The 15,898-nt window shown below is 35.7% G+C and overlaps 1 protein-coding gene and 1 pseudogene across 5 annotated transcripts; one reads left to right on the forward strand and one right to left on the reverse strand.

Annotated features, from left to right (window-relative positions):
- The first annotated feature begins 4,837 nt into the window (after positions 1–4,837).
- Positions 4,838–10,914, forward strand: LOC121807828 (annotated as a pseudogene).
- A 2,421-nt stretch (positions 10,915–13,335) lies between these two features.
- On the reverse strand, positions 13,336–15,179 carry LOC121806532 (transcription factor bHLH77-like). 5 transcript variants are annotated; one of them, XM_042206605.1, is made up of 7 exons: positions 14,558–15,179; positions 14,405–14,470; positions 14,264–14,332; positions 14,097–14,168; positions 13,870–14,004; positions 13,703–13,781; positions 13,336–13,631 (listed from the first exon to the last, which is right to left on the reverse strand). In XM_042206605.1, the coding sequence occupies exons 4-7, from the start codon at positions 14,157–14,159 to the stop codon at positions 13,594–13,596; spliced, it is 315 nt and encodes a 104-aa protein (XP_042062539.1). In that variant the 5' UTR covers positions 14,160–14,168; positions 14,264–14,332; positions 14,405–14,470; positions 14,558–15,179; the 3' UTR covers positions 13,336–13,593. The 5 variants fall into 5 exon arrangements, with proteins under 5 accessions (XP_042062539.1, XP_042062538.1, XP_042062536.1 ...); XM_042206604.1 differs by having other exon boundaries at positions 14,097–14,332; XM_042206602.1 differs by having other exon boundaries at positions 14,264–14,470.
- Positions 15,180–15,898: the final 719 nt, after the last annotated feature.

Here is a 15,898-nt window from a genome sequence, read left to right on the forward strand (position 1 = left end):
GGGTTTAGGCGAGAAACTACACCACCATACGTGTTCAACGTAGAAAATCGAGTCAAGTATGTGAGAGAAGAAAGAGAAATTACGAAGGAATACGAAATAAAAACAAACTAAAATACCTTCTTCCCTAATTGAAAACACCAAAACTTATGAAGGAAATCAATAGTAACTTCTCAAAATTATGACAGACGAATGGAATTTGAGTTTTGTGATTTGCAGCAATGTACACCGTGAAAATGGAGGAGAGAAGAATTAAATATGTAAAATAAATTAGAAAATATACTTACCAAACTTAATGGAGAGAATTATGGAATTGATATAACCGCTGCAAAAAAACTCTCCCTAAAATGCCCTTTTCGAATTAATTTAATAATATAAATAGTGAAAACAAGCTTAAATTTCGGCCATCAGATCTTGAAAATAGAGGGTCGAGATTGAGAAGGAAATAGAACAAACGATGGAAAAAGGATATGATCACATCCATATATATATATATATATATATATATATATATATGTATATATATGGTAGTGATCTATGGCAAACACCCCTTAACTAAATAACTAGAGAACAAATCATAGCCACAAGATCAAAAAAATCAAGGGTGAGTATTAATTTTCGAATTTAAGGAGATATTAGTTCCATTAATCATAAATTTACTCTATAATAAAAATGCAGGGGTATTATGGTCAAAAGTACAGATATGTGGTAAATGGCCACTCAATGGAATGAAAGTCTACGTCTACGAATTGCCACCGAAATTCAACTCCGACTGGCTAGCAAACGAGCGGTGCAGCAGCCATCTATTCGCGGCGGAGGTGGCCATCCACCGAGCCTTGTTGAGCAGTGATATTCGCACATTCGAGCCATGGGAGGCCGACTTTTTCTTCGTCCCCATTTACGTCTCCTGCAACTTCAGCACCGTCAATGGCTTCCCCGCCATCGGCCACGCCATTGTGTGAGATGAATGAAGCAGTGAACGTATGAGGTATATGAAAGCAGCGATAACGGCCAAGCCACCGACGATAGCTGCAATGATTATGAGAACTAGTAATTTAATCTCAATAGGTGTCACAATAGGCATTTTTTATTTGTTTTTCTGAATACTGAATTGAAGAGGGAGAGAGAATGACTGAGTTTGTGTTTTAATGAAGTAAATTATAGTGTTTTGAAACAAGTGGGATTTTGTAGTTTCCATCAAAGTTTGGTTTTCTTAATTTCTTAGATAGTAGTACTAATGTTTTGGTTCAATAATCAGAAAAATAGACAGTGATGTTACCACCATTTTTGTTGGATTTTAGCTATCAAGAGAAGGAGCCGGGTCATTCCTCGTATACAGGTTGGAAGACAAAAGACTTTTCTGCAACCAAACAATGTGATAGTTCTTGGAACTCAGCTTTTTCTACTCTTTTCCATCCTTTTCCTTATTATTTTTTAAAGAATATTTGTGTATAGTAATTTTTTAAAGAATTTGTTTGTAAACAAGAGTGAAGTAAAATCTGAGTAAGAGTGAAGTGTTTTGTGAACAAGAGTGAAGTAAAATCTGAGTAAGAGTGATGTGCTTTGTGAACAAAAGTGAAGTAAAATCATGCTAAGAGTGAAGTGTTTTGTGAACAAGAGTTAAGTAAAATCATGCTAAGAGTCATGTGTTTGTAAGTGAAGTAAAATCATGCTAAGAGTCATGTGTTTGTAAACAAGAGTGAAGTAAAATCATGCTAAGAGTGATGCGGTTTGTGAACAAGAGTGAAGTAAAATCTGAGTAAGAGTGATGTGTTTTGTGAACAAGAGTGAAGTAAAATCTGAGTAAGAGTGATGTGTTTTGTGAACAAGAGTGAAGTAAAATCTGAGTAAGAGTGATGTGTTTTGTGAACAAGAGTGAAGTAAAATCTGAGTAAGAGTGATGTGCTTTGTGAACAAGAATGAAGTAAAATCATGCTAAGAGTGATGTGTTTTGTAAACAAGAGTGAAGTAAAATCTGAGTAAGAGTGATGTGTTTTGTGAACAAGAGTGAAGTAAAATCTGAGTAATAGTGATGTGTTTTGTGAACAAGAGTGGAGTAAAATATGAGTAAGAGTGATGTGTTTTGTGAACAAGAGTGAAGTAAAATCTGAGTAAGAGTGATGTGTTTTGTGAACAAGAGTGATGTGTTTTGTAAACAAGAGTGAAGTATTCAAAATCCACTTCAATTTGACAATTTCTGCATTGAGAAACACCACGGCTCTTTTAGCATGCACTTCTCTTATCAAGGTCATGGATTCATCAACTCAGCCATACATCTAAGCATCCAGTTTCTGATCAAGTTATAATTATTTTTGGAGAATTACACCAGCCTTATACCTATTTTTGGAGAATTACACTCTTGTTTGTGAACAAGAGTGAAGTAAAATCAGAGTAAGAGTGATGTGTTTTGTGAACAAGAGTGAAGTAAGATCGGAATAAGAGTGATGTGTTTTGTGAACAAGAGTGAAGTAAAATTAGAATAAGAGTGATGTGTTTTGTGAACAAGAGTGAAGTAAAATCAGAATAAGAGTGATGTGTTTTGTGAACAAGAGTGAAGTAAAATCAGAATAAGAGTGATGTGTTTTGTGAACAAGAGTGAAGTGTTTTGTGAACAAGAGTGAAGTAAAATCAGAATAAGAGTGATGTGTTTTGTGAACAAGAGTGAAGTAAAATCAGAATAAGAGTGATGTGTTTTGTGAACAAGAGTGAAGTGTTTTCTGAACAAGAGTGAAGTGTTTTGTGAACAAGAGTGAAGTAAAATCAGAATAAGAGTGATGTGTTTTGTAAACAAGAGTGAAGTAAAATCATGCTAAGAGTGATGTGTGTATTAATTCATGATAATCACTTATGCTAATCACTTGAACAATGACAACTAACATCCCCGAATCATGAATAATATACACACATAGAAAGGAAACACATGTTTATCTCAAAAAATATGAAAAAAAGTTCAGGTTAATTCAGTTTCATAATTATATGACGATTTATTACACTATCCAAAGTTCCATACAATATACACACTACTAACTTCCGCAAAACTACTCAGCCCCAAAACAAAACCTTCATAACTGAAAAAAAAACATAAAAAATGAAGAAAATAAGAAGAAAGAAAAGGTAAAAATCATGGATAATCTGGAAAAGAGTTATAGGGGGACTAAACGCCTTAAACACATGGAGCAGTAGAGTTTGCGCTTAGTTTTGAAAAAGAGCGGCACGAAGCAGAATCTCCAGTTGCTCTGCACGTCCAACGCCTGCACCATTCCGCCGCAGTAGGGGCACGCACCGCCCGCCACCTACCTCCCAATTACCCTCTCGTCTCGGCGCATGTTCGGCTGCGGCGAAGAGGCCGGTCGTGGCGGTGACCGGAGACAATTCAGATTCAGATTGTACAAATTGCGCAGAAGACAATTCACGTTGATACATTTGAGATATTGAATTCCAAAAATGCCCTTTGGCTATTATTTTTTATAAAAATCTGCAAGATTATTTAAGCCATAAGATTAATTTGGAGTATTAAGATGTGTGGCTGAGATTTGTTCTCTAGTTATACATTTAAGATTAGTTATACATTGATCACTATCCTTTATATATATATATATATATATATATATATATATATATATATATTAAATAAGTAAGAAAGATAGGTTGTAGGTAGGGATGTCAATCGGGCCGGCCCATCGGGTTTCGGGCCAACCCGCTCGGGTTGCGGGTCAATCGGGTGCGGGCTAATCGGGTTGTGATTTCTTTCGGGTTATAAAAGTTCAACCCTAACCCTAAAAGCTCGGGTTTCGGGCTAGCCCAACGGGTTAATCGGGTTGCCACCGATAAAATTAACATGCGATCAATCCAATAAATAATGATGAAAAATAGTTATATTTATTAAATGTAAAATATTTAATTATGAGATATTTGAGATAAACATGATGAAATACTAATATTTGAGATATTTTGTGAAATTTTAATGCATGTTTTAGTAATTTATATATTCTTTTAGTGAATTTGAAGTTTTAAATATATTTATCAATTTTTATATTAATGAAAAATTCAATATATAATATTTATATTTAATATAAAATTGAAAGTTATTTTTTTAGTTATATATATATTATAAATTAATCAATGAAGTGTCGAATTATAAGTAAAATATTGAATGATAGAAATTTTATCGGGTTTTCGGGCCAGCCCATCGGGTTTTCGGGTCTGGCCCTAACGGGTTGCGGGTTAATCGGGAACGGGCTAATCGGGTTTTGATTTTATCGGGCTAGAAATTTCCGGCCCTAACCCTATAAATTTGGCGGGCTAATCGGGCCAGCCCACGGGTTGCGGGTTACACTGACATCCCTAGTTGTAGGTAGACCAAAGATACAAAATGAGTCAATACGTGATGGACGAAGGAAATGCTAGTGAATTTTAAACAACATTTAAATGACAAAGTCAAATGAAATGAGATAATATAATGACTGACATTCCACAAATGACAATAAGATATATATATATATATATATAGTGATGAACAAATACAACAGTAGGAGTATTAAATATTCAAATATGTAAGAATTATAAACTAGGAAAAAAATGAGTAAACAAGATGGATTATGAATGTATGACCAAAAAAATCATTTTAAGAAACAAAATTAATTTAATATGGAGTAGGAGTAGGAGTAGGAATATGCCCCGAATCTCGTCCACCAAAATGGGGCCCCGAATTGAAACGTTGACCGGATCCGAAAATTGAAATTACTGTATACTCCCTAGTCATATTGTTTCCCCAAATTTCAATTCAAAAATCTCCCTCTCTTCTCCCACGGCTACTTCTTCTTCTTCACTCTCTACACGTCCAATTCTTGTGCCCTTCTCTTTCTCAAAAATCATTTCCCCCCAGACATACAAGTTTTTCCCACCATAATTCAATCTCCACAATGAAGAATTTCATGGCGCCTACAAATCAAGTCATGAGAGAGAATCATGAAAACGTCGCACCATCCCCCAACCCCAAATCGAAGCCGACCACACCAAACCCTAATCGGAACCTTAAATCCAGCAAAGAGAATGCGCCGCCGACGCCAGCGTCAGATCCGAAGTCAATCGCGTCGTCTCCAGCACCCACCTCTCAAGCTCAAGCTCGCAGACTCTGATTACTCTGCGCCTGCCGCCATTTTATTGGATTCCGGCGTGAAGGTTCGACCTATTGCTTTCTTACTGCATTTTCCCTAACTGCGAGTTTATAACTGAAGGAATTGCCGCTAATTTGACGGACTTTGTAAACTAGGTAATTGTGCGAGTGAGACCACCAAACAACGAGGAAGAAGATGGAGGGGGTGTTGTTCAGAAAAAATCCCAAGATTCCTTAACAATATCAGGTCAAACATTTACGTTTGACTCAGTGGCTGATATTCATTCAAAACAGGCACGTCGAACATTTTTCTCGTTGAATTAAGCTGGGAACAGCAAGAAAATTTGAATATGAATAACCGATGAAACTTTGTCTTGAAATATTTGTTCCAGAGTGATATATTCGAGCTCGTAGGTGCACCGTTGATTGAGAATTGTCTTGCGGGGTTCAATAGTTCCGTCTTTGCATATGGACAGGTAGTTCATTTCCACCCCTTCAGCATGAACTGTTTGGAGTATAATGACTTTTACACATTTAAACCAATTGTTTTATCAGACTGGAAGTGGAAAGACGTACACAATCTGGGGTGCATCCAACGCCTTATTGGAAAAAGATGGGCAAGGCCTAGCTCCACGTGTATTTCAAGACTCTTTGAACGGATTAATGAGGTTGCTGCCTGATTATTTACTACAGCAAATTTGTAAAATTCCATGCATGGTTATTTTCTCGATGCATCAAGCATGTAATACCTTTTTCATTGCAGGAACAGAACAAGCAAGCCGACAGGAACCTGGTTTATATGTGCCGCTGCTCTTTCCTTGAGGTAGGTTATACTCGGTTCCTTGTTGTGCATAATACTATCTAAGCTTTTTTTGTTATCTAATCTAAATTTCATTTAAACAGATCTATAATGAGCAAATAACGGATTTATTGGATCCAAGTCAGAAGAATCTTCAGGTAATTATATCAAAACTTTAGTCTATATGCTGTATGTATTTATATACGTGTAATTGTTTTGTTTCCTTTCACATTTCAGATTAGAGAAGATGCTAAAATTGGTGTTTATGTCGAAAATTTAAGAGAGGAGTGTGTATCTTCAATGAAGGATGTGTCTCAACTGCTGCTAAAGGTTCGGTGATGCTTTTTGGAGTCTTAATGAGAGGTTCGGTGTGAAGATAGTATACAAAAGCAATGAAGATAGTATACAATCAATTTCGATTGTGAGTCTTCATTCCTCTCAACTGCTGCTAAAGGTTCGGTGATGCTTCACAGAGGAGTGTGATGCTTCATTCCTCTCATTTCTGAGAGACAAAAGCAAACAGGTGCAGCTGGAGAACGTTTGAAGGAAGCGGGGAATATTAATCGTTCACTTTCACAGCTAGGGTATGTATGGCTTTCACTATTAGTCATTTCAAAACATTTATGATTTTTAGATTAGTATGTGTGTATATGTGTTTAAGGGAGTACTGTCTTGTTTACACTCCTTGGACATAGATTGTGATCTGTGTTTAAGGCCACATGTTTTTTTTTATGTTGATTCAAGAACGTGTTTTTGAAGTTTAAAGTGCCATGATTCCAGAATATGCATGATAATCATCTTTTTATTACAAACAGTACCTCGTGCTTTGTGTATTCACTATTCAGTTGTCATTTGTCTTATTTCCATGCGTTGCTATCTGTAAGTTTAGTTATTATATGGCTTATTGTGTTTCCTCTGGGAATTGTAGGAATTTGATAAATATTCTGGCAGAAGTTTCCCAATCAGGAAAACAAAGGCACATCCCCTACAGGGATTCAAAGTTGACTTTCCTGCTGCAGGAATCACTTGGGGGGAATGCAAAGTTGGCGATGATATCTGGGGCATCTGTATGAGTTATAAGATGAAAGACATATCTATTCTACCATAGAACATGCATTTATGCTAGTGATGAAACCTGAATGGGGAAATATTGCCATTAAAAATTTCTTAATTTGCTTATAACGCATAAGTGTTTAGGAGAATCTTGATTATTTTTTAATATGTCAGATGACATGGTATTGTTGTAGGAGCAGTGTGTAATTGAGCTAGGCACAACCCAAAGACCCATAAGAAATGGAAAAACCTGAGTTTATAATGATATTTATTTGCCTGTATCACTTATACCTAATTTACTTTTGGCAGCTGTAAGAGTGAGACTCTCAGTACTCTGCGATTTGCCCAAAGAGCTAAAGCAATCAAGAACAAAGCAATCATTAATGAGGAGATGCAAGAAGATGTAAATGTCTTGCGAAAAGTCATTGGGCAATTGAGGGATGAATTGCACCGAATGAAGGCCAATCAAGATCAAACTGGTCAAACTGGAGCTTATGCAACTGGATGGAGTGCAAAAAGAAGTTTGAATCTCCTAAGATTTAGCCTCAACCGGCCAATGGTGTTGCCTCATGTTGCGGATGATAGTGATGAAGAAATGGAAATAGTGGATACATATGAGACAATGTCGTTAATCCATGAAGAAACAAGTGCCTCATCTCCTGGTTGTGAAGATGCAGATGTCCATATGGAAGATGAATCGTCTGAAACTGCTGACAAGGATAAATCTAATGTCATAAGCCCGAGGATAATAGTGCATCCAGAGATATCTCCTGAGATCGAATCAGAGATGGCATCCGAGAAGGGTTTGGGTGGACAGCCTGTTCTGAAGTCACCCATTCCTAGTGTTTCACCCATAGTGACCAGTAGCAGGAAAAGTCTTAGGTTATCATCGACCTCAACTGCTTCGCACGGCAATTTAAATGCTGCAAATGCATCTATTGCAAAGCCTACCAGTAACATCCTTTTGAACTCTCAATCTACTCGCAAATCTTGCTTGGCTTCAGCTGAACAATTAGCTGCTACTCTCAACCATGGACTTGATATAATCCAGAGTCAGCGCCTTACTCCTGCAATGCGAAGATCATCATTTAGATTCTCTTGCATGCCAGCTGATTTTAAGGCAATCGTACCTGTTGTCAAAGTTGATGTGGGTGTTCAAACTCTTTCTCATGAAGAAAAATCAATTGACAAGGGCACAGGAGAATTCCTATGCAGTAAATGCATGACTAGAATCTGTGAGCAAGAGGTCATAAATAACAATGATGCCCAAGATATGCAGCTAGTACCTATTAATGAGTCATCATCGCGTACATGCAACAAACTAGCTCCAAAAGTACGTGAACAAGAGGCCGTAAATAACGATGATGCCCAAGATATGCAGCTAGTACCTATTAACGAGTCATCATCGCGGACATGCAACAAACTAGTTCCAAAAGTACGTCAGCTGGTCAATTGGTGCATGTTTTACATCCAACCATTTCAAAGTTTCTTACGTTTGCTTTTCAATCAGGCAGTGGAAAAGGTTCTGGCTGGAGCTATCCGCAGAGAGATGGCATTGGAAGAGATGTGTGCAAAACAAACTTCTGAGATCACACAGCTTAATCGTTTGGTAAGTTGGTCAACTAATCAAGAACACACTACTTCAATTGCAAATTAATTTTATACAATTCTTATTTCTCAACATTTGTACAGGTCCAACAATATAAACATGAGAGAGAATGCAATGTCATAATAGGTCAAACTCGTGAAGATAAAATTGTTCGGCTTGAGAGCCTGATGGACGGAATATTACCTACTGAGGAGTTCATGGAAGAGGAACTCTTGTCATTAACTCATGAACATAATGTACAATCATATATTTCTTGTAAGTCAACTGTAATATGGAAATATTATGCTGTTGTGTCTAAATGTGAACTCATATTTGCAGATTCTTCAGGAAAAATGTGATAATCATCCAGACATTTTAAGAACACAAGTTGAGTTTAAGAGGGTTCAAGATGAATTAGAAAGATATCAAAATTTCTTTGATTTAGGTGAGAGGGATGTTTTGTTGGAGGAGATACAAGACTTACGAGCTCAGCTCCAATATTATCTGGATTCCTCACCAAAGATGTCAAAACGTGAAACCGCTCTTCTACAGCTTACATCCGGTGAAGCCTAGAGTTGCTCCTGCGCCTTCTGCTACTCATACATCAGAGAGTCCTGAGGAGAGAATCCAATGGACTGAAGCAGAGAACAATTGGATTTGTCTAGTAGATGAACTTAGATTGGAACTTGAAGCCAATCGGTCGATCTGTCTAAGACAAAAGCAAGAACTTGACATGGAAAAGAAGTGCTCTGAAGAGCTTAAGGAAGCAATGCAGATGGTAATGGAAGGCCATGCTTGAGCAATATGCTGAGCTTGAAGAGAAGCACATTCTATTACTTGGCGCACACAGAAGTATCCAAGATGGAATTGAGGATGTCGAGAAAGCAGCAGCAAAAGCAGGGGTAAAAGGCGCTGAATCAAAATTTATCAATGCTCTAGCAGCTGAAATTTCAGTGCTTAAAGTGGAAAGAGAAAAGGAGAGGCGGCGCTTTAGGGATGAAAATAGAGGGCTTCAAGTCCAACTTAGAGATACTGCAGAAGCTGTTCAAGCGGCAGGGGAATTACTTGTTCGGCTTAAAGAAGCAGATGAAGCCATGGCAGCTGCAGAGGTGAGTTTGGACTCACTTTACCAACATGCTTTCCTGTCCACATTGATAATATTTATGTCTCAAGTCTTTTTAATAGCTTAGAAGGCTGCTTAACTAAATTGGATGAACGTAATTTCAATCCATCTCTCAATTTGTCTTACTGGGGAAAAAATTGAAAAGTAAAAAATAAAGATGCTTCAAACCTTGTGTGTATTCCCATATGGTGGGTTACAACTTACTTTGACTTTAAAACAACTATCTTGGGACCATCTCTAATTCATATGCAAATTCTTATTCTCTTTTAGTGCTTTAGGAACTAGAAATTCAATACATCTCTCAATTTGGCAAAGTAAAAAAACATTTGCTTTAGGGAACTGGTGAGTTTGGAGTGTATTCCTAGGACCTATCTTTCTGCTCTGGCATAAACTGTTCCATAAAAGAATTTTAACTTTTGATTGTGAATGCTCTTGAGGTTATTGTTTGGGATTATATTTTGCATCACTAATAGACGGCTGACAAGTAAAAATATCCTGTGTCAATAGATGGCTGACCATCAGGACTTCTACGGCCTCTTTAATGTCCAATAGATTTTCAAATGATTATTATTTAGTATTAATTCACAGGGGAAAAAATTCTTTTGGCAAGTCAAAATTAGAGTGTGTCATCAACCTCTGTGGTTATTGTTGTATTTCTAGTGAATTTGATGATTAGTTTCCTCTCTCATTTGTGTGCTGTGTTAGATTTACTGTCACTACTAAGTTCTCAACTGTCAAGGAAACTTGTTCCTTGTAATTGTCATTGAACAATTGCAAAGTTTTCCTGTTAGTTTTTACATTATTTGTTGTAAACGTTATCTAAAACGTGACATGAATATAAGAAACTGACATGCTTTTTAACATACAGAAACGTGCTATAGAGGCAGAGCTAGAGACTGAGAATGCCTACAAAGAGATTGAGATAGTAAACAAGTTGCTAGTAGCCCCTGACATGCCTGAAGAAGATGAACATGCTGGTGTCGAAAATAATGGAGCTGATGATGATCAGAGATGGCGAGAGGAATTTGAGCCATCTTTTGGTGCTGAAGAAGAGCCCCCATCATGGTTCTCAGGTTATGACCGTTGCAACATATAGAACTCATAAATTCTTTTTACCAAGATGACATTATTACATTGAGTGGTCCATTGTTGTATGTAACACAGCCTGTCAGATAGTATAAATAAAAAAAAGGTATTCCAACGATTGCCAAATCAATTGAAATTTGAAATATGTTGATGAAAGCTCATTTACTGCTTCTTGGTGTGAATTAGTTAGTTGGTTTTGAGTCGAGGGACAGAGTCGACCTGCTGTGATGGTGAGAGTGAGAGACAAGCAAGGTATTTTTGGAACAGGAAATGCAATGTTTGTTCGGTATTGATAGCGTGGGGCCTGATTGGGAGATGCTGAGATTGAACATTTATTTGTAGGTTTATGTGAATTAGATATGGGGTACTTTTCAAGTGGTTCACACAATCATAGCAATACCTATGTTACTCTTGTTCCAATTTTGTGTCCAACTCATCCATCATGTATTGCAGACCATTAAACACTTATTACATTGTCTCTCTGTGTTTGTGTGGAGAGAGAGCTGAGACTATTTGAGATGGAATGTCCGATCCAACCCCATCGCAAACTAACCTATGCTTCATGTACTAAAGCAGGCATTGATGAGTAACATCGATCTCCCTTTCGCAGTTGTTGTGGACCCTTTATTGGTTCGTTATATCCGGAGTAATTCATGGCAATACATCCACCATTGTTTAATAAAGTCTAATATTTAACTTTTGAAATTTGCTCGACTTAATTTACTGATTTTTTAATTGATTGAAATCCTTTTTCACCAACCATCTTGACTTTATAAATCAAGATATGATCCCTTTTCTACCAATACCATAATATAACTTCATCCTATGGTTAACTTATACATACTCCTCTCGTCCATCAATAATCGTCTCATTTTGCCATTTTCATCTGTCTACTAATAATATCCCATTTGCGTTTACTACTTTTAATAGTGGCCCCACATTTAACTAACTTCATTTTACTTACGTTTCATTATAAAGCTAATACTAGAGTAATAGTATATAAAAGTAGAACCTACCTTCCATTAATCTTTTTTATCCATTATCTACTATATTTATTAAAACTTGTGCCTAATCAAACTTGATCTTGTAATTGTGAATAGAGGGAGTAATTTTATGTCGCATACTACTAATGTATTTATTGGTATTGATTTCCCAGCATTATACTAGGAGTATATGTTTCCACAGAGATTCTTGAATTAATGGATGGTACCATAACTTTTTTGACCTTTCTACAAATCAAATCTTTCAAAAGCAAAAATTACTAAGTATGCTTGCGGACACTACTATAAAAATCACCATTGAGGCATTGACAAACTGTATTAAGATTGCAACTTCCATTCTTTAAATAAAAAATTTAAAAAGCATTGATTAGATAGTACTTACTAAACAAGTAAATAGTAAAATCACAAGAAATAAATCAAATGTAATTTGGATTACAGCTCAATATCAAGAAGACATTTGGTCCAACTAAGTCCTCTTATATTGCTTATAGCATCATAATCTAAAATTAAGACCAAATCTCCACCCTTAGATTTTAAAATGAGTGGATGAGATTAAATCTTACGAATTTCAATAAATAATAGACAAAATATCAACAAAAGGATAAGATCGACATTCTGTTATCATATCATAATTTTCATGTGTTTTTTATATTAACATAGTGTATTACAAATATCAACACTATGACATGGGTATTTCAACACAAGTACACGAAAATATTAACACAGTTTTATTGAGATTTTACATGCATTATATTGAAATTTTTTGATATATTTATTGATAAAAAAATCTGCAATTCAACATATACGAAAAACTGAAATAAAAATTATCAAATTTCATCATCCGAACATCGTCGGAACATATGCAATTGAGATCTCGTTAGAATCCTTATAAAATTACCTTTAATTTGATGGAGTATATTTTTTGCGAAAAATAATTTAAATCGAGAGAGTTACGTAAATTTAAAGTTTTAGGATAATTTTAATAAAAGAGAATTGACATTAATACCTTTTAATTTTATTTAATAATTATTTGAATTTCAAATATAATTCACTTTGCATTATATTAATTGTTAGATCTTCTAATCTAATAATTAAAAATTGATCTTAATTTTGGATTAATAATTATAGTTAGCAATGATCACGTCCCGGTCCAACTAACAGCTGTTTATGACAAATCTGATCTTGAAGAATTTTATAGTTTCCATCACAATCCCCACTATCAAAATTGAAATTAAAAATTCATAAAAATGAACCATAATAATTGCACTAGATAAATGATTAATATGACACAAGGAGAAAAGGAAGAATATTGTTAAAAAAATTACTCCCTCATTCCGTCCTCCAAATTTTATCATAATTTGATCGGGCGAGTTTTAAAAAATGTAATGGAAAGTAGATTGAAAAAGTTGGTTGGATGTGTGTCCTACTTTTAAAGTATTAGTTTTATAATAAAATGTGAGTGAGAATAAATTAGTAGAATATGAGGTTCACTACAAAAAAAATGATAAAAAGTGAAATGTGACAAATTTTGTGGAACGGACGGAAATATGATAAAAAGTGAAATGTGACAAATTTTATGGGACGGGCGGAAATGGCATTATGATTGTCCCTTCATCTACTAATTAGTGGTTGTGGAAACTTTTTTCCCCAAAAAATTGATAATCATATCAAAATACAGAGCAAGAATCAATGAAGGGGAAGGCTCCATTTTCTGTCACCATTTCTATAGCTTGAAAAGGTTAGAGTTTTTTCCCACTATATACAGAAGCCACTCTCACTTGGGGCTTCAAATTGAATAGAAATCAAGAATGGTATATGAAAATGAACCCATCATAGCTCAACTTTCATTTGAGCTTTGGGAAGAATCCCTGCACATATTAACAAAACACTTATCAAAATTTCATTCTTCTTTGACATTCCACACCAAAATGTAACACACCTTGAAAGTTTTGCATCTGGCCTTGTCCGAATCCCATCTGCACAACGCTATGCAGTTCGTCTTCCCAAAACGACGAAACCTACACAAGATCATACTCCTATTAATACAAAAAATTCACATTTCTAATGCAACTCAAAAGCTGGATCAAGGCTCAAACTACCACATACTTGAGAGGCACCAAAATTCTCCATCTGTATCCGCTGGTTTCTCCCATTGCTAGGCTGGAAAGGCGGATCGTTCCCACATGGAGATGGGAACGGGTAGCCAACCGATGAGTACAACGAGCCACGAGACTGAAACATCTGCAGCATTGCCCTCAAATCAGCCCACACTACACAAGCTTCAATTCCAAGTTGATTATCTGTTTTTTCAAGAATAGTTTTTTGCCACTTACATCCTTAGACATTAATGCTTCCATGTTGAAATCCATTCTTGGATTAACAGTAGCCAGTTTCATCGAAAGGAACTACACAATAAAATTGCTAATAAAAGGCTGAAATCAACAATTAACAAACTGTAGACACATAAAAAAAAACATATTCTTGATTGTTGAATTCTTACCTCAACTTGGTGCTATAGAGACTGAACATAATTAATGATCTCATCAAGCATAACGGCTTTGCCAGTAACCTAAACATAGCATAGCACCACTTTTTTTGTGAGAAATGATTATCCCGAAAACTCTGAATCTTACCAAAACACCTTATTGCAACCAGGTAAAAGATGTTGCAACATTTTCATCCTCTCACTGATCTTCTCTCAACGAACCTAAACCAACAACACAAGATGCATTTTTTTTAAGAAAGAAGCACTCAATGTAAAAGTAAAAGTATTCTGTTTGTGTTGAAAGAGTACTCTTTCTGCGAGGCTATGGGCGTCTAGCTCGGACATGGATGTAGTCCTTAGGTGGTTCTGGAAGCTTCGAATCATGCTTCTCTTGGCGCTAAGATGAGGAGCAGGGGCGTGTTTCCCCTTTCCTCTGGGAGCGGATTTTTTCTTTCTAGGGCGAGTTTGGATCTGATTGGAAAGCTTTGAATTGGTATGGGGAGCTAGAATTGATTCCAAGTTTTCTTCAACTGATGGTGGCGGAAGAGAGAGAAAGTCTCTGGAATTGCAAATGCTGCCTAATCTCCCCCAATTAGCTCTCGCAAAACAATGTTTTCGCCATTGGCATAGTTGTTGTTTGAAGCAGTTGGAGAGGAGACCATGGAGCTCAGTGCTGACTCAAAGGGATCATTCTCATCCACTGAATTCTCCCAGTTGGGTCTGAAAATGAGATCATTCTCCATTGATGACAGGATTTATAGTTGATTTTTGTTTGACGTATTTGCCTAATACAGATGGAGGTAAAATAGTCTGATAGAAAAGATGCAGCCGATATAGGACGACGAATGTGCTAGGGACTATCACCGGCGGTGAAGATGAAGTTTATTGAAAATAGATGGAGGTTGACAGAAAATGTTGGGGAGAAGATAAAATGGAAGAATATTGAAGCAAAAGATAAATACATGGACATAAATTTTTGAATTTAAATGATTTTATTGAATTATTTATTTCTTGCTTTCTGATTGATTATTTTTTTTATTAATGGAGTTGATTGATGGTCGATTGTTAATTATCCTCGATTAATAAAATATTTAATAAAAGATTAACTGGAATAATATTAATAATTAAAATATACTCCATGATACGTAAGTTTTAAAATTAAAAATCACAAGCTAAATGCACGTTTGGTGTATCATAATTTACAAATTGTGTAATTTTATTGAATAAATATACATTTACTATATACTATAATAATAAGAATTTAATTATTTTATTTGATTTATGTAAATTATTGATAAAATGTTCCAGGGCAAGTCATATTTTGTTTATCATTTCATAAAATTATTTTATAATATGAAATAAGCATGAAGAAAATAAAATGGATCGGGCATCGCACGAGTGTATAGCAGTTAGACTAACAAATAACAATCCAACTATCTTGTCAAGTCGTTTTCACTCACTAAATATATATGTTAACACAACTTTATAGTGCAAATCCTTTCTTAATAAAGTCCAAAAAATCAGACACAATTTAGAGATGCGAGTTGGGCTTTGCAGACAATTTCCAAATAGGCCTAGGGTCCATATTGTCCGGTTCATGTTTGGCCCAATTAAATAAATAAGTAGGCGCTGACCGGTTCATATCCGGTT

This window comes from Salvia splendens, chromosome 6 (assembly GCF_004379255.2).
Source record: "Salvia splendens isolate huo1 chromosome 6, SspV2, whole genome shotgun sequence".
In the NCBI taxonomy this organism is placed as follows: Eukaryota; Viridiplantae; Streptophyta; class Magnoliopsida; order Lamiales; family Lamiaceae; genus Salvia; species Salvia splendens.